The sequence below is a fragment of the Columba livia genome, chromosome 6 (assembly GCF_036013475.1).
Source record: "Columba livia isolate bColLiv1 breed racing homer chromosome 6, bColLiv1.pat.W.v2, whole genome shotgun sequence".
In the NCBI taxonomy this organism is placed as follows: domain Eukaryota; kingdom Metazoa; phylum Chordata; class Aves; order Columbiformes; family Columbidae; genus Columba; species Columba livia.
The window spans coordinates 13,459,661-13,481,001 of NC_088607.1; the positions used below are offsets into that span (position 1 = coordinate 13,459,661).

At 43.8% G+C, this 21,341-nt stretch overlaps 1 protein-coding gene across 14 annotated transcripts in view; it reads left to right on the forward strand.

Moving 5' to 3' along the window:
• The window catches only part of SH3PXD2A (SH3 and PX domains 2A), a 259,091-nt gene that overhangs the window by 190,470 nt on the left and 47,280 nt on the right, over positions 1 to 21,341 (forward strand). For 13 of the 14 annotated variants that reach the window (XM_065067108.1, XM_065067106.1, XM_065067104.1 and 10 more), the window contains one exon: positions 2,640 to 2,771. In XM_065067108.1, the coding sequence (XP_064923180.1) occupies positions 2,640 to 2,771 (132 nt within the window). Of the gene's footprint in view, positions 1 to 1,908; positions 2,033 to 2,115; positions 2,772 to 21,341 lie in introns of those variants that run through there. The other variant, XM_065067112.1, reaches the window with a different exon arrangement.

Below are 21,341 nucleotides of genomic sequence, written 5' to 3' on the forward strand. Positions count from 1 at the left end.
CAGTCCCCGGCTGGGTGGCTGGTGGCGGGATGTCTGCCAACCTGTGCCCCAGCCTGCTCCTCAACTTGATCCCAGCAGGGACTTGTGCATCTCATGAGCACTGTTCCCACCACCAAGCCAATGCTGTGCTTTGATTTTTCTCTTATCCTATTCCCATGAAAACTGTCTATGAGATTGGAGGAAAGATGATGATTGAGGTGTCTGTTTGGCAATTAGGTGCCTGCATGTCCCTTGCTCCCTTTACAACTGTTCAGTCCCTTCTTTTGCCTTCCCACACACTGATTTCTCCATTAATACACATGCATAAACATATGGCCATGATGGCTTTTGTTTCTGGTTAGAGAACTGATATTTGTCTTAAAGCTGAAATGAAGACAGAGTTGTAGGTGTTACTTGCATAAATAGGTTGAAGGAAGATGGTGATGCTGCCCTGTTCTGGACTGGAGAAGGGACTGTGAAATGGTTAAAAGCATAACTCACTTAGTACTGATTTAAACCAGAACACACAAGTCAGGTTGATTAATCATGAACAGAAACATGATGCTTATTTGGAATGAACAACTACGGTGAAAATCTTTAAGTTTCAATGTTGTCAGTTCACAATCTTCTCCCCCTATTCCTGCTACTGGCTGTGGTTCAACTATCCACAGAAAAGTTAAATCTCTTAAACACAAACTTCTAGAGGAGCTGACTCCTTTTTAAAGAAAATTAACCTGCATAACCTGAGGAGAGTCAGAGGCATGCTTAGGGAGCAAGGAAGTCTTCTAATTTTCTGGATTTCTTAAGTCTGGTCCAAAGGGAGGCATTGTGATAGTGTTTCCTTTCAGGAAATGGTTGAATTAATTACTTTTTGCCCTAGGATTTTCATTTCACAGGATGCTGCTTTAATGGCTGATGTACTTTTTACCTCTCTCTTGGCAGGGATGCTAATTATTTGTCTGTAGAATCACTTTGCATCTTCAGCCCAACTGCACATGAACATACTGCTTTTGGATATACAGTGCTGAGCATCCTGTGCTTGGCTGTCAGTCTCCTGACTCGTCCGGTGGACGGTTTCAGACCGTGCTGCTTCCTTCCCGTCTCTTGTAGCCAATTTGTCATCAGAGATTCAGGAGACCTGGAGCCTGCTCCTGGCTCTGCCCCCATCCCATCAAATGGGACTTGCAGCAAGTCGTACATCTGCTGCCGTCTTTCCTTTCCACGCGTGTCTTAATCTGGAGAGACAGAAACTGCCTCTTACTATATAAAGTGTATAATAATGCTGTTGGCCCAAACTGCTCTGCCCTAACACACATAGCTATAATTCAGGAAACCTGTAAAATAATTTTGCATTAAGATATGTGTCTGGTGGCTCTCAGACAGAAATTGTAGGTGCTTTTTGCTCTGGTTTGACACTTTAAAGAGTGTATAAGTGAGGGCAAAATGAGAAACTCTCATGTCTTAAAGACTTCCATGACTCAAGGTGGTTTCCAGGCAGAGCACGGTCAGTCTGTGCCTGGGTTTGGGGGTGCAGCAGCCCCAGCCGCACTGTTTGTGTTGTCCTAGAGAACAGAGATGTGTCTCGTATAGTGAGCAGCAGCGTGAGGAGGTTGCCTCTCCACATCTGGCACCGCGGCATGCCTGCCTGCCTCGTGGCTCCACCCCGCAGTACACGATTTCAGTTTGGGGGTGAAAAAGTCAGAAATCAAAAAAACACATGAAACTACTCCAGGAGCATGGGGGAAGGGAGGAGAATGGTTATTTTTTTGCTTTTTTTTCACCCCTGTTTGTGCAAGAGCCTACACTCATTCATAAACGGCACTGACAGCCGAAAGCCCTTGGTGCAAAGAGAAACCGAACAACTTGAGAGGTTGGCTCCAAGGGCTCCGAAAAGGCACCGAAGGGCGATGGAGAGGGGGAAGCCAGAGTGCTCTGTGCCCTGTCCCGCTCGGGCTGCTCTGCCGCAGGGAATGCGGAACTGCGGAGCTGGCGGGGGGCGGCCCTGTTTGAGCAAGGATCTGGGGCTATAACTTTTTTTTTTCTTCTGTTTCAAGTAAACACTCTTCCCCGCCCTCCCCTCTCTCCCTCCACCCCACCTCCCTCTCTTTCAATCCTTCTCATGTGTTTCTATTTAAGGGCTGCAGTGCAGACGAATATGATTGGCATCTACAGCCCCCTCTTCACTCTCAGCTCGAGCCTTTAGAGTGGAGAAGGAGCTGAGCTGCCAAGGGGAGAGCTGTTTTTTCTTTGGGTTTACTGGGGGGATGGCTCAGCTGTGGATTTATGCTGCTTCTGCCCAGGATTTTTCTCTCTGAATGGGAGCAAGGATTGTGGAAACCATGTTGGGAAGAGGTTTATTTTCAGAATCCGTCATGAAACTTTGCAACTAAATCACTGTTTTTAGCTCCTTTTTGTATTTTTTTTTCCTCCCCTTTTTTCTTCTTCTTTTCTCCAATGTCCCTCTGTGCTGCTGGGTTGTGGGCCAGAGGAGGCTGTTTCTATATGGCCAGCCATTTGGGGATATGCTGCCAGCCAGGGTTGTTTGCTGATTCGTTTGGCTCTGGCAACAAGTTGGCCTGTCGTGAATCGGATGGACGGAGGTCGCTCTCGAGGAGCCATGGCTGGAAGCTGGCTTACAGCTTGCTTTTTCCCTTCCCCAGGTGCTGATGCTAGCTCTGAACCCATGATCCTGGAGCAATATGTGGTGGTGTCCAACTATGAGAAGCAGGAGAACTCTGAGATCAGCCTCCAGGCTGGAGAGGTCGTGGATGTCATAGAGAAAAACGAAAGCGGTAAGACACGTTTGCTGCTTTTTCCCTCTTCCAATGGTGTGATTTTTGCATGTGTTCCTCTTCTTTCGGTTTCCTCATCGCTACTTGTAGCTGTATGTTCATTCCATCTGGTACAGTTACTATGTCTGGCTGAGGATGTTGAAGTTTCTTAATGTTGATTTGGGCTAAGGGCCAAATGTTGCCTTCTACTGTAAGAATGTTTCATAGGTTTTGTGCATTAATTAGCCAAAATACACTAATGGAAAATGAAGGTGAAGGAGAAAAGGATCTGCAGCTAATGAAGCTGATGTATAGTAGACTGATACAGTTGCTCTGCTGTCTCTTCAAGTCTCTGTCAGGATTTCCATTACTAACTGACTTTTTGGAGGATTTATAGGATGAGTGTTTAAAAATTGCTTGGGATGAAACTTGGCTTGACAGCTTAGCTCGTGGCCCAGAGCTCAGTAGGGAAGGGAGAGAATGTGCGTAGATAAATACGTGGCCATGCACAGTTTCAAAACTTCTTGCAGAAGTGTTAATTGGAGAATTTTGAGGCAAGGAGGCAGAGCCTGTCATGTAAAAGCAAGATGAAATCTCTTTCTCTGCCATCCCTGGAATAAACAGCTTCCACTTGGAAAATTAGATTTTTGGCAAGTGTTTGTACAGTTATCTTTTCTTATACTTTAACTCTTGGATGTCTGGTAGCTTTGAGTCAGTCTGAACAAATACATGAGACTGTGTACATGTGAGTGGTTGGAGCGGGTTAGCAGCTGGTTTGAGTAACTGCCTGTCTTCAGCAGCTCACATCCTCCCCTCCAGCGTTCCATGTGTTTTAATCCAAAGCTGTTGTCCAGGACTGGTTTCCAGCCCACTCGTGACTTGTGTGTCTTCATCCAGAGGAGCTGCTGGCATTTGGAGCTGCTCAAGGGAAGGCTGATGTACTGGTGGCTCCACACACAGAGCTCATGGCTCTGGAGCGTGCTGGACGTGCCAGAGCTCAGGGAACCAGGACACCCTGATCTGGGCTTCAAGTCCATCTTCCAGAGGTCTGAGTCAGGTTATCCACAGTGATGACCATGCATTATATTTTTTTTTTCTTACTTTTAATGGAGTGGTTATTTCTCTGCTGTGTGAAAGCCTAATGCTGCTTTGGCTGAACACAGTGCAGTCAGTTGCCCAGTGATTTGGTGTGGTGTCCAAACAGGTAGTGTGTGGAAATGCACTGGCTAGTCCAAATAGAAATGCCTGTCTCTTGAGTACTGACTGTATCACTTGCAAAACTACCGGAGGCCAAAATGCTCATCTGACCGACTTTAAAACAATCGTTACAATTGGAGGGGAAGAAATGTTTTCTCAAAGTGAGCCTGGGCTAGTGGACAAGCATCCTCACTTCCAAGCCTGAGGGCTTCTTGTTGTCAATAGTGGGTGTTCCTGCTGTCAGAACAAGTCTGGTTATTGTGGCAACTTATATTCATATCCATGATATCCCTGTCTTGGATAATGGCTTATGGAGCCAAGGGAATTAGGCTGTTAAATAATGCAAGAAGTGTCTGAATTCCAAATTAGAGTTCCTTTGTGTTTTCTTTTAATGTGGCCTCTCTGCCTTGCACAGTTCACATCATATTGTATTGAACCACATGGTATGTGAACATATAAATGGACAGTGTCAGGGTTTGAATTTAATTAGTGGGTCCAGAAATATGACTTGTCTAAGGAAACATCCTTGAACTTGGATTACAGCCCTTAAGACCATATTCTGATGCTTAGCAGCTAGATTTCTTCATGTCCATTTAAACAAGGAAGGAAATCTGAAGCCCTAAACTCCATGCTATGAACTTGTCCTTTTAATTTCTCTCTCTATATATATGTAATACTGATATAGTTATATATATATTTTTTTTAAAGTCACAGATTGGTGATGGAGAGAGCACCATTTGCTTTGGATACTTGTCTAAACTTTGTTGGCTAGGAATTCATGTTTTAGTTGTTCCAAGGACAGGACTACAAACATACATTCTCACTTTCTCCTGGGTTAGGTATACCACAGGAATTATTTTAATACTCTGGCTTCTTGTCTCTTCAGCTAAAGCTGAACCTATAAATAGCATGTAATGAAACTAGAAAAATTTTCTTGGATGTCAGCTTTTTAAACTTGTAAGTTATTGTTTGAATTGGGTATCTGTCTAGTGTAGGAAAACATGCCTAGAAGATGTGGCTATGACTTCTAAGAACATGGGGATACACTTTTTAAGAAAATTATTGGACTGTGCATATGTGTGGTAATTCATCTGATTGTATGGTTATGCTGGCTTGATAAGTGTTGTGAAACTTCAGTTGTGATTGTATAAATTAGGGTAGTTCTTCTGATCCAGGCAGGTAAAGGTGATGTGAGGTGTTACAGATGTCACCTGCAGCAGGAACAATTTCTTCAATGAAGGGAAGAAAATCTGGCTAGATAGCTTGTTAGCTGTGTGGCTAAGAAGTCCCATCAGACTGGGCAGTGCGCACTGGATGTGCTGCTGGGCCAGTATCTCAAATTTCCTTGTATATATGCATGCATATAGCATATCATATGTCTGGGTTTGGGTTTTTTAACTGCACTATGGGGAAGCTAGATGTGTGTGGATGTATATACTGGATAGTATGGATGACTGCTTGATTTCAAAAGCCTTGCCTGAATCGGGCTGCATGTTGATGCCTAGGGACACTTAAATGGTTCTTTTGTTTTCCCAGAGTGGGAGAAACCTTAACTCTGCTCTGTTGAATGACTTTGCAGGGAAGAAACACCTTCGCTTTACTGGCCAGATGGCCCTATACTTTTTTTACACAAAGAAGCTCAAAAGTTGTTTCCAAAGGATGGTGTCTGTTTCATGTCCTGCTGGATGTTTCCTTCTGTACACTTCCAGGGCCTGAGCTAGAGTTACCATCTCCTCTGAAGTTTGCTTCCAGATTGTGCACCCCCCTGGAAGAAAGCAAGCTCTGCTTTCAAAGGCCAGTTTGGGGGGGAGAAGGTGGGGTGGAATCTGGCATTTGATTTATTGAAGTCTTATCTGGTTATCATCAAACTACATTAGCTTTATCTTATGTAAATGTGTTGCATTTACTGTACAGCATTATTCAGTGTTACTTTTCCCATATCAGAGATGGGATTTAAAGCATCTCATAGTCAAATATGTGCAAACCCATTTGGTAGGACCTTGTCTTGTACGTAGTTTTCTCGTTCACTAAAAGTGTTGGATAAGGTTGTCTTCATTATTGTGCCAATGAAATTTATGACTTGGACATCACTTTAGGTTGAAAATGCTGTTCAGTATTATGACTTAAAAGCAAGGTCAACGTAGCATATGTAGTGAATGATTTCCGAAACTCTTGATCTTAGTTGTGAAGCCCATGGGTCACTGTAACCTGACTGTTGCTGCAATTGTCACAGAGGCAAATCATGCTAGACTGAAAGAAATCTGTAGGATTTCTATACTTCAGAACAAACTATTTAGTAATGTATCAGCTCTCAGACTTTGACACCTGGTTTTTGCAGCAAATACCTATATTGGTTCAGCAAAAATTGTCCTTCAGACCCTCTGGATCCTGGCTATGTGAGCAGAAGACCTACAATGTACCTGATATATCTGATAGATATCTACTACTTTATTTTTTCCTCAGCTGAGGAGGAAAATCTGCGTGTAGCACCAGTCACATCAGGAGAAAAATGGAGGTTTACGGTCTCTCCAGATGGTGTCTGGGAACAGGCTGTAGGGTTGTGTTCCTTGTTGGAAGTGACTGTGGTTTGTTTAAATGCACCGTGTAACCAACCTGCACTGTCCAACCCTATCTAAACATCTCCGAGCTGTTTCAGAATAACAGTGTGAATAGTTGACTCAAGTCTTCTCTGTCAAGTACATAGGCTGCTTTTAAATCTTAACCAAAAAAGCCTTGTGGAATGACTTAAAAATGTATTTCTGCTGCAGAAATGAAATGTTGCGACTTTAAAGGAGGAATCCAACACAGATTTCTTTAAGGTAGAAGGGGAGGGACTGGGCCAAAGCAGCTCTGCCAAGTTTTGCATGGATGTGGCTTGAAACAGCCAAGCTATAAACTGCAGCAGCAGTGTTTGCAATGGAAAACCTGACAGATGGCGAAGTATAAGCTTACTCCTGAGCACCTCTGCCTCCGCTGCCGCTCTGCTCGTGGGCGGGATGGGGGCTCTTCCCTCAGCCTTTAGGAGCCGTGTCTGCGGTGAAGCCATCGTGGGATGGTGTTTTTGCCTGGGCTGAGGAGGATTGTAGCTATTTCCTTTGCAATTGCATATTTTCCAATATTATATTACACGGAATACATAAAACAAAGCTGTTATGGCTAGCATAACTTTATTGGGACCCAAAGGGATCTCTGGGAAGGGAGGCTGCTCTTCTCCCCTCTGTAGCTGGGGCATGGGACGCAGCACTGAAGTGTTGCCACAAGGAAGGTCTCTGCTTGTCTGGGTGTACTGGCTTTAGGGGTCTTGGTATTTGCTGGTCATCCATGCAGCATTGGAAGACCAGTCTGTGCCTGGCAATGTGCTCTGCATCACTATTTGGTTTCACTTGTGCTGCTCGCTGGCTGCAATCGTGATCTAGGAAAAGGACACAGAGAGCCCACAGCTCCCTTAGAATTCTGGCTCCTGGGAATGCACTGGCTTCTCTACTGCAAACCCCCTCTTCTTAGGCTGAGGGCTTTTGGAGCTTGGCTTCTGTCTGTTCATGGGAAATACAGCACCCTTTATTTGAAGGTGTTGCTTTCCAGCGTTAAGTGGTTTTACTTGGTACCAAATTGAAATTTCATGATGAACTACTACATCTTGGCCATAGTGACACCCTTAAAGTGGTACAGGTAGAAACAGAGAAAAATCTTTTTTTGTATCTCATGGATCAATCTTATATCCTTACATCCCCTCTGCCATGCTTTCTTTTGCAAGTAGCATTGGCTTTTTCGATCCCTTTTTCTGTAGTGTGGTGCAGTTTTCTTGTTTTAAATTCTGTAAAGACAACTGCTCGTTTCTTACATCCACTTTCTGCTGCTTTGCCCGTTTCTCTAGGATGTTGTCTTCATGATCCTTTGTACATGAGGGAGTTTGGCACTGTGTCCACTGCTAGCAAATGTTTCTGAGCATTAGCATTATCTTGCAAAAGCTGGCCAAAACCCATTACACTTCTGTTTATTCTAAGAGATAAGTGACATACAAGCAGTTTCCTAGGCTGCAAATGTGGATGTAGCACTGCACCAAATTCTAAATGCAGTTACCATGTTTACTTATGAAATGTCAGTAGCTTTGCATCTGCTGGTTGGATGTGTTGCCAGACACAGTATGGCTAATTATCAACATCACACTTTGTTTCAGATGCAGTCGTGCATGCTGGGTTTCCCTGGAAAGCTCTCTTTCTCCTTACAAAGCATTTCAAAAGAACGTGGTCCATCAGATATGATGTGGGACTTGATTTCTGTTTGTACATCCAACCCTGCCCTGGTTGCTCTGAGAAAGCTACTTCAGTTCTCCATGTTTCCATTTCTTCCCAGCATGGCTGTGTATATGAATTTTAAACCTTGTAAGAGACCATGCTTGTGATATAAAATGTAAACAGCCCTTCATACAGTAGCCCCTTCCCTTCATTAGTCCTTGAGCTCTGCCTGGAACTTGAGGAGAAGAAAGAAACACTTAAGTAGGTTGAAGACCTTTCTTCTAACACTAGTGGCTTCATCTCAGAGGACAGGTTTAGGTAAGTGACCACCACTAAATACCTGGGATAGCTTGTGTAACTACTCCTCTATGCATTGGTGTTTGTAACTCTCTAATCAGCACAGCTGAGTTCAAGAAAGAATTGCTCTAAACTCCTTATTGGGGGTGGGTGGGAAGAAGGTGGAAAGGGTTGTACTGAAGCCACGGCAGTAGACTCCAGTGCCCTATTCCACACGCGGTGCTGCCTTGCCCTGTATCCTGCCTTTCTGGGCTCATCACCAGCCCCGCAGTAGCGGATACTTGATCCATTTATGAATCAGTTCCTGTCCTGCCACAATTCTCTGCTCAGTGTATGTACGAAGGCAGACAAACACAGGCCTTCTGAGGAGGCAGGGTGGGTGATAAGTAATTTCTGGCTAGGAGTTACTGGGAAGTCATTTAATGTCCTAAAAAACAAAGTTTGTAGAAGTTTTCCTTCCAAACAGGGACAATGCTGGCAAAGCAGAGATGCTTTTCTCCTTCAAACACTCACAGGTCATGGGCTAGAAGAGGGCTTCTCTGTGCAAATGGAGTTTCAGAGCCATCTGTGGGGTGAGGATAAGGATGGTCCATGGCACTTGCTTGTCTCTTTGCAGCAGCAGCTTTGGCTCTGTTTTCAGGCTTTTTGGATGTGGTGATCAACATTGGTTGTTCTCTTGCTTTGTTTTGCTGTGGTATAAGCAAAGCATCCTGTTGATACATCTGGTTGCAAAGGGTGGAATTTATTTAAAGTTTAGCTGTCTGGAAGCTGGTGTCTGTGAAGAAAGCCTGGGTGCCTTGTTTCAAAGTAGTCAGTAGAAATGGAGTCAAGAATACTGACAGGATGGACAGGAACATTCAGACTAATCCATGCTCTGTGCTTGCTCCAGGGGAAGCCTGGGACACCCTTAAAGCAGAGCACTAAAACTGGATGTAACGGCTTGCTCTAGCCAAGTTCTCACTGGAGATCAGCTCCTTTCTGGGAACACAATGCCTGACCAACCCTGTAAATACTGCAAACAGGCGCTCCCTCTTCCAGTGGCCTGTTTGCAAAATGTTGAATGGTTGGAGAGGATTTACTTTGCCACCAGCAACAGCTGTGTCAGCAGGAGATGAGGAGGAGCCCTCCTTCCTCTGCTCTTGCCCCTGGGAGCCCAAGGGTGGGGTGACACTGTCTAATGACTTTAGCAGCTGCACTAAGCTGGAAGCAGCCCTTGACAGTCTACCCTGACCTCCCTGGTGAATTCTGTTTCATGAGCTGTTTTTTAACCTCTCTTTTTTTTTTCTAATCTGGTTGGGTTTTTAGATATGTACCTCTGTGAGGGTAAGGAGGTGGTAGCTGCTTTCTTTTCCTGACTGTTCAATTTTGAGCAGGCAAAGGATGTTGGTGTGGCTGAAGCCCTCATTTGGGTTTCAATAATTTAACTTAGATTTACAGTGCACAACAAGGAAGGCTGCCACAATGTTTCTGAAGCAGTTACCTCTGAGCTGCAGTTCAAGGCTGCCCCGTACACCAGCTAGAACGATAAGCTATTTGGGACTGACGTTTCTAGACCTGCCTGCCGTTTGAGCATCACCACACCAGCATCTCAGCTGAGGTTAGGGGGTTGTTGCATAAAAGAAAATGCGTGAATAATGAATGTGTTGTAATATTCATGCTCCCGTCTTGTGGTGTCTAAATGTCTTTCTTCTTCTCCACTTAGTAACTCACATGGCAAGTGATGTGTGTTTCTGTGTTTAAGAGCTTGGAAGGTAATTCTCTATGCTGGTACCAAAGCAGGGCTGCAAACTCTGGTGTTTGTAGTTGTCCTCTGTCAGTGTGGAAGATGAAGTTGTTCTCCATTGCTGCCTCTCACATACCTGTGGCTTTATGACTGTGCAAAGGATTGAGTGGGCTCTTGCTTTGCTGCATGGAATATACATCCCAGCCCTATGACAAGGAGAAAGTGTCCCTTTATTGGTATTGCGACATTTCCATCTGTTGTGAGAAGCCCTTCTGCATTCCACAGACATCCTTCCTTGGTGTTACCTTGCCCAGCTTTCACTTGTGGTGCGTACTTGCTCTAACTTCTTGGTGGCAAGTGTATTGTAAACACTTGAAATACGGCTGTCAGGTATCACTGTGCCCTTTGCAATGCTGAACTCTGCTGAAGCTTTCATGGGACATCTCCAGGCTGCTCTGGAGCTCTGCTAGAAGGGAGGCTCTGCTTGTTGGGCTGGAGGAGTTGGTTGGCGGGTTGTATTATGTGGGGCCCACTTGAGTTGGAAGCAGATGAATTTCGTACTAAAGTGACCTTCAGTGCATTTGTAAAGCCTTGCTAAAGTTTAGTAGTGCTGTTTCTTCAGATTAATCATGGAAGTTTTCAGTGTAGTAAGAAATTAATTACTATTTTCCAAGCAATGCTGCCTCATTTCAGTCTTCTACAGAGGGAAAGGAATGATTAACAAATAATAGGCTCACAGAGATGTCATGGGGTCATATCCCTCTAAAGCATTCCCCTCTTTAATTGTACCTATCTGATCCCCTCTGTGTAGTGTTTGCTTTTAAATTGTTTTGAAGGAACTTCTTTCCAGATACAGTCACAATAAAAGTGAAGTCCCAGTTTGAAATCATCCCTCTAGAGCATATTTTCTCAAATGCTTTGGGCTGTACTGTGTGGTTTATATTCAGTTTTTTACTCCCATCCTCATTGTTTGTCTTAATCTTGGGCAAACGGTATTCTGACAGGGCTACTTCAGTTATGTGTTTGGGGCTTTTTTTTTTTTCTTTTTTTATGGAGAGAGCTGAAGTCCAACCACTCTGACTTTTGCATTAATTTGCCTTTTCTTTAGCTGATGTCTGAGGGACAACTCTCCCCGACTTGCAGATTTCTCTAAGCTGGGGGAAGGGTTGTTGCTGTGAATAGGATGTCTCCAGGTATATTAAATAAGCATCTGCAGGGTTGGGTTTTTCCCATTTGCCATCTTCTGAATGTCCCACTGAAGTAAACAAGTTCTCTTTTAAACTTCACTCCACCTGGCCTGACATGGAACAAAATAGTACCTGTTTAGTTCTACAGTTCTCTAATCTCTCAAGAAATGGGAATGAGAGCCCAGAGAGGGGAATTTACCCACCTTGCAAGACCCAGCAGTGCAAGCCTGCTTGCTGGGGCAAAGCCTTCACACAGGCAGGATTGGGAGAGGTCCCAGAAGGTTGACAGGTCAGCCCTTACAAAGATTGTTTCTTACCTGCAGCTGTTTTGAGTTCCCTGTATCCAAGGGGCTAAGACCATTAGGGTCCCCTCTAAGAGCAGGAGAGGGAACAAGTCTGTCTGGACCTCGTGTTTGGTAGTTGTGGGTGTGAAATCTGTACCAGGACTTCTGAGACTGCCCTGTTAGTCTGGCTCCTGGAGAGAGGGTGGGATGTGACCACTGAAACCACAGACTTGAAGATTTACTTGTCTATAAATGCAATTTGGCCTCAGAGGAACAAGGCACATCAGTAAGCACGGAAAAGCTGAGACACATGCAATTCTACCTTTAAGTTTGCCATACAACACAGCCAGGTATTCTAGAATAGCAGACTTTCTACCAGGCCTGAAAACTTCAATTCTGAAATTTCCAGCTGCTTGCAAATTCCCTCCTCTTTCACTTTTCATCTAATCCTGCTGTGCTGAGACTTCATACTCCAGCAGATAGTTAAATTCTCTGTTTCCACTGCATACCCGTTTGGAGCCCAGGATGGCAGGCTGAAAAGGAAAAAAATTTACACAGCATCCCTGGTTGGAGCCTTTACTCATTACCTCCTCTGTTTATGCAGTCACTGCCAGTTTTGGGACCCTGAAACCTGCACCAAGAAAATATTTCCAAGGAAAATCTGCTTTTCATATTAGAGTACATAAACTTTCTAATGATTTGGTTTCCTATATCAGCCAAATAGGTCACCAGCTCAGCACTGCTGCAAGAAACTACCTGAGGCCAAGAAGATGTAAGGATGTTACTGAGGCCTTCTAATAAGTCCTGTAGGTACCTTGTGGGCTTCATTCCTTGGGATGGGGCTGCCTTTAAAAAAAAAAAAAAAGGCACTTTTCATAGGTTTTGGTTATAACAAAATTTCTTTTAAAAAAGCAAGTCACTGAAATGGCCTTAAATAAGACCCCAAAATACTAAACATAATGCATAGTGACTGATACCTTCTGCCCTTTGTTCTAGTTAATCAAGAAAGTGATTATACACAAAGGCTTTGGCTCTTGTGGTGAGTTTCAGGCCTATTTTTCAAAGTAAGCAAAAAACTGGTATATTTTTGTTGTGTCAGATGAGGACAGGATTAATAAAGGATGGAAGAGGGTTGGGTTTGTTTTTTGTTGTTTTTTTTTTTTTCTTTTTCCCGAGCTACACAGCAAATAAGCAGTTCTAATAATACTTTGGCAGTAAAATGGAAGCTGTAATCATTAGCAGATGTGTTGCAGTTACAACCAGCAACATAACATGAAAACCCAAAGTAAGGAGTTAAGAGTTCACTTTCCCCACAAACCAGTTTCTTGTCCGTCTTCAGATTAAGCAAAACCTATAGAAGTAATTTCTTTGCTTAGGAGCTTCAGTATACAATCAGATTTAGGGGGTGGCTTGACAGAGGGGTTTATGTTGGGTCTTCCCATCTGTTTTTTGGACGGGAACATCAGACTTTCCAGAATTCTTGATGGAGACTTTAATTAGTTTTGTGGCAGAAAGATGTTGGCTTATGGCTGGATTAACTGAAGCAGTTCTGGAAGATGCAGGGGATGAGATGTGCTGTCTTGGATCTCTGTTTTACTGGCTGGCTTCTCTTTACTATTTTTATTGGCCAGTTCGTTTTTTTTGTATCTTGATACTCTGTGACTTCATCTGAAAGCTTCACGTGCAATGGGACATCACTTTGTTTCAAATGAAACTGGACTGCAGTTATATTGGCAACGTAATTAGACTTCAACTTGGTGACAATGCCAAGTATTTCCCTGACCTCACTTGAGTCCATATCTCCTATTTCTCCCAGCAGTGCGAACGCGTGCTGGAGAGCCCTAGTCCTTTGCTTTGGAAAGTTGTCTTAATTCTGTTTGCATAACTACCTCCTGCTGATCTTTTCTTCTCTCTCCCTGTGCACACACCCTTTCTGGTGAGTGTGCTGGTGGGATGGGCTTTAATGCAAGCACATCTCCCAGCGGCTGGAGGGGAAGGGCAGTGCTGGGTGCACTCGCGCTGCAGACCTACCTTCACTTTGCTCCTATATTAATACAGCAGCCATATGGTTGCTTAAGAATCGCAGACTGGTTTGATACTTGGATAAAAGAGAAAATAAGTTGTTGCTCTTTCATGATTAGCAGCAGCTTGACTAGCTAGACTAATGCTGGCAGGCACACGTCTGCACTGTCTGACGAGTGTAAGGTAACACCTTCATGATTCGATGTCCAGGTCTTGAGGCACTTTGCTGACTGTCAAACGGTGACCATATGTGCAGGTGAAATGTATCCTTCTTAAAGGACAATAGCTCTTAGGGAGTCTAGGTGACTGCATATGAAACCTTGCAATTGGAATATCAAATTTCAGTGTGCTGAAACTGAAATAAAGTTAAGGAAGCCCTGAACACAGTCCCTACACAAACGTGATGGAGGTGATAGGGGCCTGCAAGGTAAATCTCCATGCAGTGGAGACCCTAGGATTGGAAGAACAGCATCTAATACTAAACCTGAATCATTGGTTGGAATATTGGTAAGTTCATAAATAGCACATTGATTTCCCACATGGCCTTTTATAGAATTTGGCTGCTATTAGAGGCCTGCCTGCAGGAGGAATACCTGAGCTGCTTGGAGAGAATTCACCCATTCATCTTAATTGAGTATAGCTGGAGATTCAGGACGGGTAATGCGAACCTGGGAAGATCCATCACTGAGCATTTGAAACCCTTTACATTCGAGGCAAATTTATTCATTGTCCTGGAAAACACATTGAAGAATCTGCATTTCTGAGTGTGGGTAAGGTGAAGACTGAACACATTGACTTGCAGGAGAGAAGGTGAAACTTGCTTGTTTGCACGAAGACAAGATCAGGAATCTGAGAGACAGCTTCTTTGAGGTTTTGTTCTTAATCCTGACTAAAATTCCTTACTGTTACAGAAAAGGAAACTCTCTGCAGAGTATGAAGAACCAAAATTACGGGATGGCTGTATGCTTGGGGTGAGCTCGCAAATTATTCTCGTGTTTCAAGTAGACCTTCTGTGACCAAAATGTCCTTGAGTAAAAGTAGAATGACCAGAAATGGAATGCTATTTCCATTGCCAGGCATATGAGACAATTGAGCCCTATAGAAAATGCCTTTTTTTTCTCCTCTTGAGGAAGCAAGCAGAACTTGTTCCTGTACAAGCTACAAGTTAAATTACACGCTTGGTCATTCCAGACATCTTTTGTGTGTTTTTGAAGATGACTGTACACTTCCTGGGCTGTTAATATGTTGGTTTTAAAATAAAAAATTAACTTCTGGGAATTGGTGAGTGGACCCCATCACTCAGCTGAGACCTGGGAAGCTAAGTATCTCTGTTGCAGCAGTATCCAGGTTTGAGAGCCAGCTGCCGAAAGGGTGTTGCTTCCCCTATGCCACCCCAGAGTCTCCCTTGCAAACAGAAACCGACATCCCCCAGTGAGGACGCTGTCTGCAGAATGCACATGTGGAAAGCCAGGGACTGAATGATTTTGGGGTTGCTTGCAGGATGCTTGCTGACACTGGCTTAAATTTGGCTCAGACTTCCAGGAAGCATTGTGTAGTGGCATTTGAGGGAAAACGCTGGTGGTTTCAGGGAAACTTCCATTACGTATGAGTGGTAGCAACCCTTTGCAATGCTGCAACAGATGCCAGTGTTGAGGCCTCCTTGGGTGATGTGCTTGAGTTGCACAAGGGCCTTTGTTCCACTGATTCTGTGCAGACACAGCAGAGGCTGAGCGCCTGGGCATACACTTGCCCTTGGCAAATGTGTCTTACGGGCAATGCAGCAACAGGAATAGAAATAGTGGCTGGTCCAAACTCATCCACACGTTAGCAAAGGCTGCGGGCTGCCAGGTGAGCTACGCTGGCTTCTGTAGGATAACAATGCCAGGTCTTTGGTGCATCAGGAACACTGTCTGCTCCAGCTGAAACTTAGCTGAACTGATAGTTCTTCTCCACATCCCCAAATTGTATAAACATGCCTCTATTTCTTCTTTGTCTCTTGTTTACGCAGGCTCCTGAGTGGATGATCTGACTAGCCCCAGGTAAATTTGGTAGGAACTTGAGTGCAGGAGGAGAGGCCTGAAACAAGGATAACTGAGTGCAGGTGGAGATTAGTGCCTTCCTTCCTGGGTATCAATTTATTCTGCCATGTTTCTTGTTCCTTTCCACTGATCTCCTATACCTTTTCTGCAGAATCCCATGTGATTAATGCTTTTTGATCTTTTGTGATGGCTAAATCCTCTGCTAATTTTGCCTGTCAGGAGCATGTTCTGATCTAAGGAAATGTAACACAGCGCGTTCCCCAGGTTAAGGAAAGCAAAATCCCATGTTTCTGCGCGACTGAAGTTTTGCCTGAACCTCAACAACGTGATGCTGAGGCATTTTTTTTGTAGCTGTCTGAGAGCGGCGCCTTTGTCAGGTCTGGGTGGATGGACTAGAATTGTACTTATAAGGTAGAGCTCTGAAGTCAGACCATCCATTGGTACTTAGTGTTTTTCTTGCAAGTGAATTGGCAGGAAAGAGCCTGGATTGCTGTAGTTGAGCGTGTCCTAGATTGGTAAAAGCAGCCATCACTTGAGAAAGCAAATTTCACAACTGTAGTCGCCACTGTTCAACTGGAGCCCTGACAGAGGTCAGAACTGCTTATCTTTGCCTGCTGAAGCTGAACAGTAACTCTTTCTGGGAGAAAGTGGACTTAGGTAGTTTCTGGAGATAACAAAGTTCTATTGAATGCTCAACTATGGCCAACTCACACTTCAGACAGACCACTTCCACCTGTGATATAACAAACAACTGTAAAAAGAATGGCAGAAGACAGTACAGCTAACAATGTGAAGTAACTTAAGTGGTTTTATTCCAGTGGTACATACTCCTCTGGAAAGTATCTGTAGCCTCAGTAATATCCAATTTGTAGCAAGTCCTTTGCATGTTTTCTGAGATCAGGGAGAGAAAATCTGTTATGAGCAATTCATTGCTTTCTTCCTTTGGGGATTTTAATGTGAGATTAAAAAAAGAAAGATAGGAGTAATGCATCTTACAAGCTGTACTGTTAATCACATGCAGTTTATGTGAGCAGTATGTGGCCAAAGTCCTTGAAAATGCTTCAGGTGCGCTAGTTACAGGTGGTGCACTGTGGCCTGAAAGGCAAAGGAACATTAAAACTGGCTTATTTCTTGATGTCTGCTACTCAAATGTATCCCTCTGTCATGCACCCTTTTTCTCAATTACTTAATTTTTGCCTCCTGTTCTCTCTGTCTGTGCTGACCGTTAGTATGGAGGAGGAAAATGAGTTGCTTAACTACCTATGTTTTCCCATCTATCTTTCTCTGCTCTTCTGCTGCTTCACATTCAGGGATGCCAGTGCTGCAGCAATGATCAACTGGATCAGTCAGTTTTGCCAGTGGATGGGTACAAATGATGGCTTTGCTGAAGTCTACAAATAGTTCCTGATCATCCTAGTTCTTGGAAGTGGGTGCCCAACTGGGTTTGATATTTATGCCTACCTTTCCATCTCTCAGTATGGGCCATATCAGGTTTTTGTTTTGCTGGATGTGTGCAGCTTCATAACCTTCTCTGAAATGACAGAGCTGTGCTTCCTGTGACTGGCTTGTGACAGGATATTGCGTTGGCATGGCACGTGGTGCTCCAAGCTATGCTGTTCAAAACCAGTGGGCACACAGTTGGACCTAGCTCCATTTGCTGTCAGATCATGAAATTCATAGTGCAGCAGTAGCCAGGAAGCTCCTGGGTGTGTAGGAGGTTGACCACTGTTAATGCAGCTATCCCATTTTGTTTCCCTGCTGTCTGGGGCTGGAGAAGTTGGAAGCAGATGCTGGCAGAAGCGAAACCTTCTCACAAGATTCTTACTCTGTGCTTGGAGAACTGAAGTCATGTTATGAAGCCTAAATCTGTAGTGGAATTTGATGTTGATTCAAGGAGTCCAAGAACTATGGTAGAAGTGTATTTTAAAAATGCCAGGTGTTGACTAGTCAAGAACTGTTGAGATATTAGTGGAGTCTTTTGAGCAAGTGCTTTCAATTTGCATTTGGATGTTTGTCTGTCCGTTTCTGTTTCAAAGCCAGTAGTATCTCGTAGGTGGAATTTTGCCCATAAGTGTTCAGAAGTCACTGTTTGAAGGCTGGTAGGGAAGGGAATTGGGAAGCAGAGAACTTTATGGTGTGACCAAGTGGGGGCTGAAGAACTGGCAGCAGTGCAAACCTGCCATTTCTGCTCAAGACTGGTTTCTGAATAGATGGCAGAGATTCTGGAAAATCCAAGCGTAGTTTCTCATGGAAATGAGGACCAGGCTTGGGTGAAAAGGGAGTTGAGTGCCCAGCTTCTCTCCATAAAACTGGAGCTTAAGTGCTCAACTTGTCACTAAATTGCCTTTTCCCAGCACCACATCTCTGAAGCAGAAGGCCTTTGGTGGGAGCAGTGTTAAGAGTATGATTGATGTTTGCTCCTGTTATTCTCCATTGCATTTTGTAGTACGTTTTGCTGATGATTCTCACTCTTTTATTAGTTTTCTATAGCGTTCACAGGAATAAGCTGTAAATGTCATATGGCTCCTGAACTACGCTTAAACAGCTGCACATGGGTTCAAGATGAGAAATGAGGTTTCCAATCCAGACTTTCCCAAAATAGGAGGAATGTGGGTTGTGTTCTGTCTAGCGTTTTTGTTTTGGATAGGAGGCTTTTGGTTAATGTCAGTCTTGGAGGAGGGGAAAGCTGTGAGATGTCAGAGGATCCCAAATGCTCTTTGTATAGTGGCTACAGCCAAAGACACTGGAGTGTCATGTTTCTGCTGAATTAGTGAGCGACTTCTTGATCATGTGATGGCAGCATCAGGGTTTCCTGGCAAAAAAATGGACTGTAAGCAAAATCAGTGTCTTAATAGGAATGTGCAGAAACAAATGACGTTCCTAAGGTGCATGTAGGTATCAAAAAGTTAACCTGTGGCTATCTGCCTTTGTCCTCCAAATCCCTGCTGAAAACCTGACTTTTCCCTTGGAGTTTTAGGGATACAGCCAATCTCTTTCCCATCAATTCCTTCTCTCTTCCTCTGCTTTTCACAGGGTTTCTACTACTTTGGCCCATAGTAAACCACCTTGAACATGATCGTGGATTTGACGCCTCCCTGTAGAATACGGCAACAGACTTGCTTGTGTCCTTTGTCTCCAAAGCTGACTGAAAAGCCCAATGGCTGTTTGCAGAAGCAGTTCATTTGTGGGTTAGGTCTCCATGTAGCAAAGGAGAGTAGCCCCTTCTCACCAAAGCTGAGTGATCTAAAGTGTGTCTCCCCATGGATGGGAGATTACCATGAAGTGGCTTTTCTTACTGTGGCATGCGTCTGAGTCATCATGCAGAAACAAATGACGTTCCTAAGGTGCATGTAGGTATCAAAAAGTTAACCTGTGGCTATCTGCCTTTGTCCTCCAAATCCCTGCTGAAAACCTGACTTTTCCCTTGGAGTTTTAGGGATACAGCCAATCTCTTTCCCATCAATTCCTTCTCTCTTCCTCTGCTTTTCACAGGGTTTCTACTACTTTGGCCCATAGTAAACCACCTTGAACATGAAATCCTTGAACATGAAATCCTTGAACACCTTGAAATCCAGGCATTTCTCCTGATGGCTTTGGCATGCTGAGGGTGAAATCCTTGGAGTTCAGGATCTTTCTTTTCCTCTCTCTCCCCTTCAAAGCCTGCAAAACTACAAAGAAAACAAACAAGAAAATCCCATACAACAACAATATGGTGACTGGGATAGAGATTATTGCTGACTTCTGCCCTGTAACTAGGATATACAGTATTCTGAAAACAATACAGGGCCATTCCTCACCACCCACCCCATATGGTACCTCTCTACCCCTCAAAAACCTGAATATTTGATATAATGGCTTCTGGGTGAATTGTCCCTTGTAAGACAAGCTTGCCTCAAGCTATTCTTCCACAATGCTCCTTTTTAAGCTCCCAGAAAAGGGTGGGTAGCTGTGTCTGAACCCAGGGAGCAGATGGGCAGTACCTCAGCTGGATGGCCTGCTTGCAGCAAGTGTTGCTTGAGCAGCAACCTCCTGTCTCCAGCCTTGCAGGGGCCATGGCTATGGTGTTGGACTATGCAGCCAGAGAAAAATCAAGATCCTAATGGAAAACTTCTTGGAAGATTGAAATTATTCCTGCACATCTGTCCTCCTTTGGAAAAGGTATTATGTGCTGAAGTTATGAAATATTGTCAGAGGGAAAAGTGCTTTCTGCTCTCCAAAGATCCAAGAGCATCTAAGTGAACATACATGGGTCAGCAGCGAATCACAGGGTTCGAAGAGCCAAATACCATATTCTCCAACTATGCAGAGAACACGAGCATGACTTTGCCAAAGACAGTAAGCTGATACCTACTGGCCAGGAGTTGATATCACTGCCCAGCCTCGTCTAATTTCATATTAATGTGAAAAACAAAGATTTGCTCAGAATCAGTGTGACTGGGCCCACGGAATGAAGTGGCACACAAAGATGTTTAATACAGTGTACAGCTTTCTGTGGTCCAGGTTTCTGTGCACTTCCAATTAATTTATTATTGTGGATGTTATGTACCCATTTGGAATCCCCCTCTGTTCGTATTTAAAATTTGATTGTATTGTTAAAGCACTGAGAACGTCAGGGTTTTTGGGGAGGGTTTTTGTACTGAGTAGCTTAGCTTTGATGTACTTGCCAAACATCTGTGTGCTTTCTATATATTTTCCCCTTGCCTTCAGAAAAAAAGGATGATTGCATTTATTTGTGGATGAAATACTTTGCTAGGAATGGCTGTAAATCTGAAGAGCTGAAAATTGTCAAGTGAACTCGTAGACAATAATAACAGAGAATAAGGAATTAAGCCTGGTATGCAGTCTGGAAAAATTAAAATTCTTCAGAATATATTTTTTTGCTGGCATGGGGATATCTAGAAATTGGAAATCCAGCAAAGCTTCTGATTTGTAAACTTGAAACCACTGCAAAGTGTGACCATTGTGGCAAGACTAGCATGAGGACTGGGAGGTGCTGGAGTTCTTGTTGGCCCAGGCTGTGCTGCATGGGCAAGGTCTGGCTGCTGGTAGAGATTTCTGTTGCCTTCCTAAATTTTCTGGTGCCCCATTAAACAACCTCTGATTTACATAAGCAGTGATTTTACTGGTACTTACTAATCTTAAGCTGGGCATTTCTGTTGTAACGTTCAAAGTTTTACTGCTAAAGCCATGAGGTATAAACCCCCAAAAGAGCCTGGTGCACTTGGATTTGTTTTGGCCCTTAAATTCCAGTTCCATGTAAGTTTTTCGTGCTTTCTTGATGGGCTGGTTATGAAGTGGCTGAGAAGGTGCTGGTACTTAAGTAAGTGGGTAATAAGAAGACTCCATTAGTTTTTTTTATTTTTGCATTAGGTGATGCCGTCACTGTACTGGCAGTTCGTATCTTTTCTTCCCTTTGAAAAAAATAAAACTTGAGAAACGGGGCTGTTTGCAGCCCTCTGTCTCTGGAGAATACAGACTCTCTAGAGAGGTACTGTGTCTGAAATGGCAACACCTTGATTCCAAATGCACAACGTGATTAAGTATTGGACTTTGAGGTAGGAGCTTAGCTTGGACTTGCAGTCGTATCTGTAGACCTGAGTAGACTCC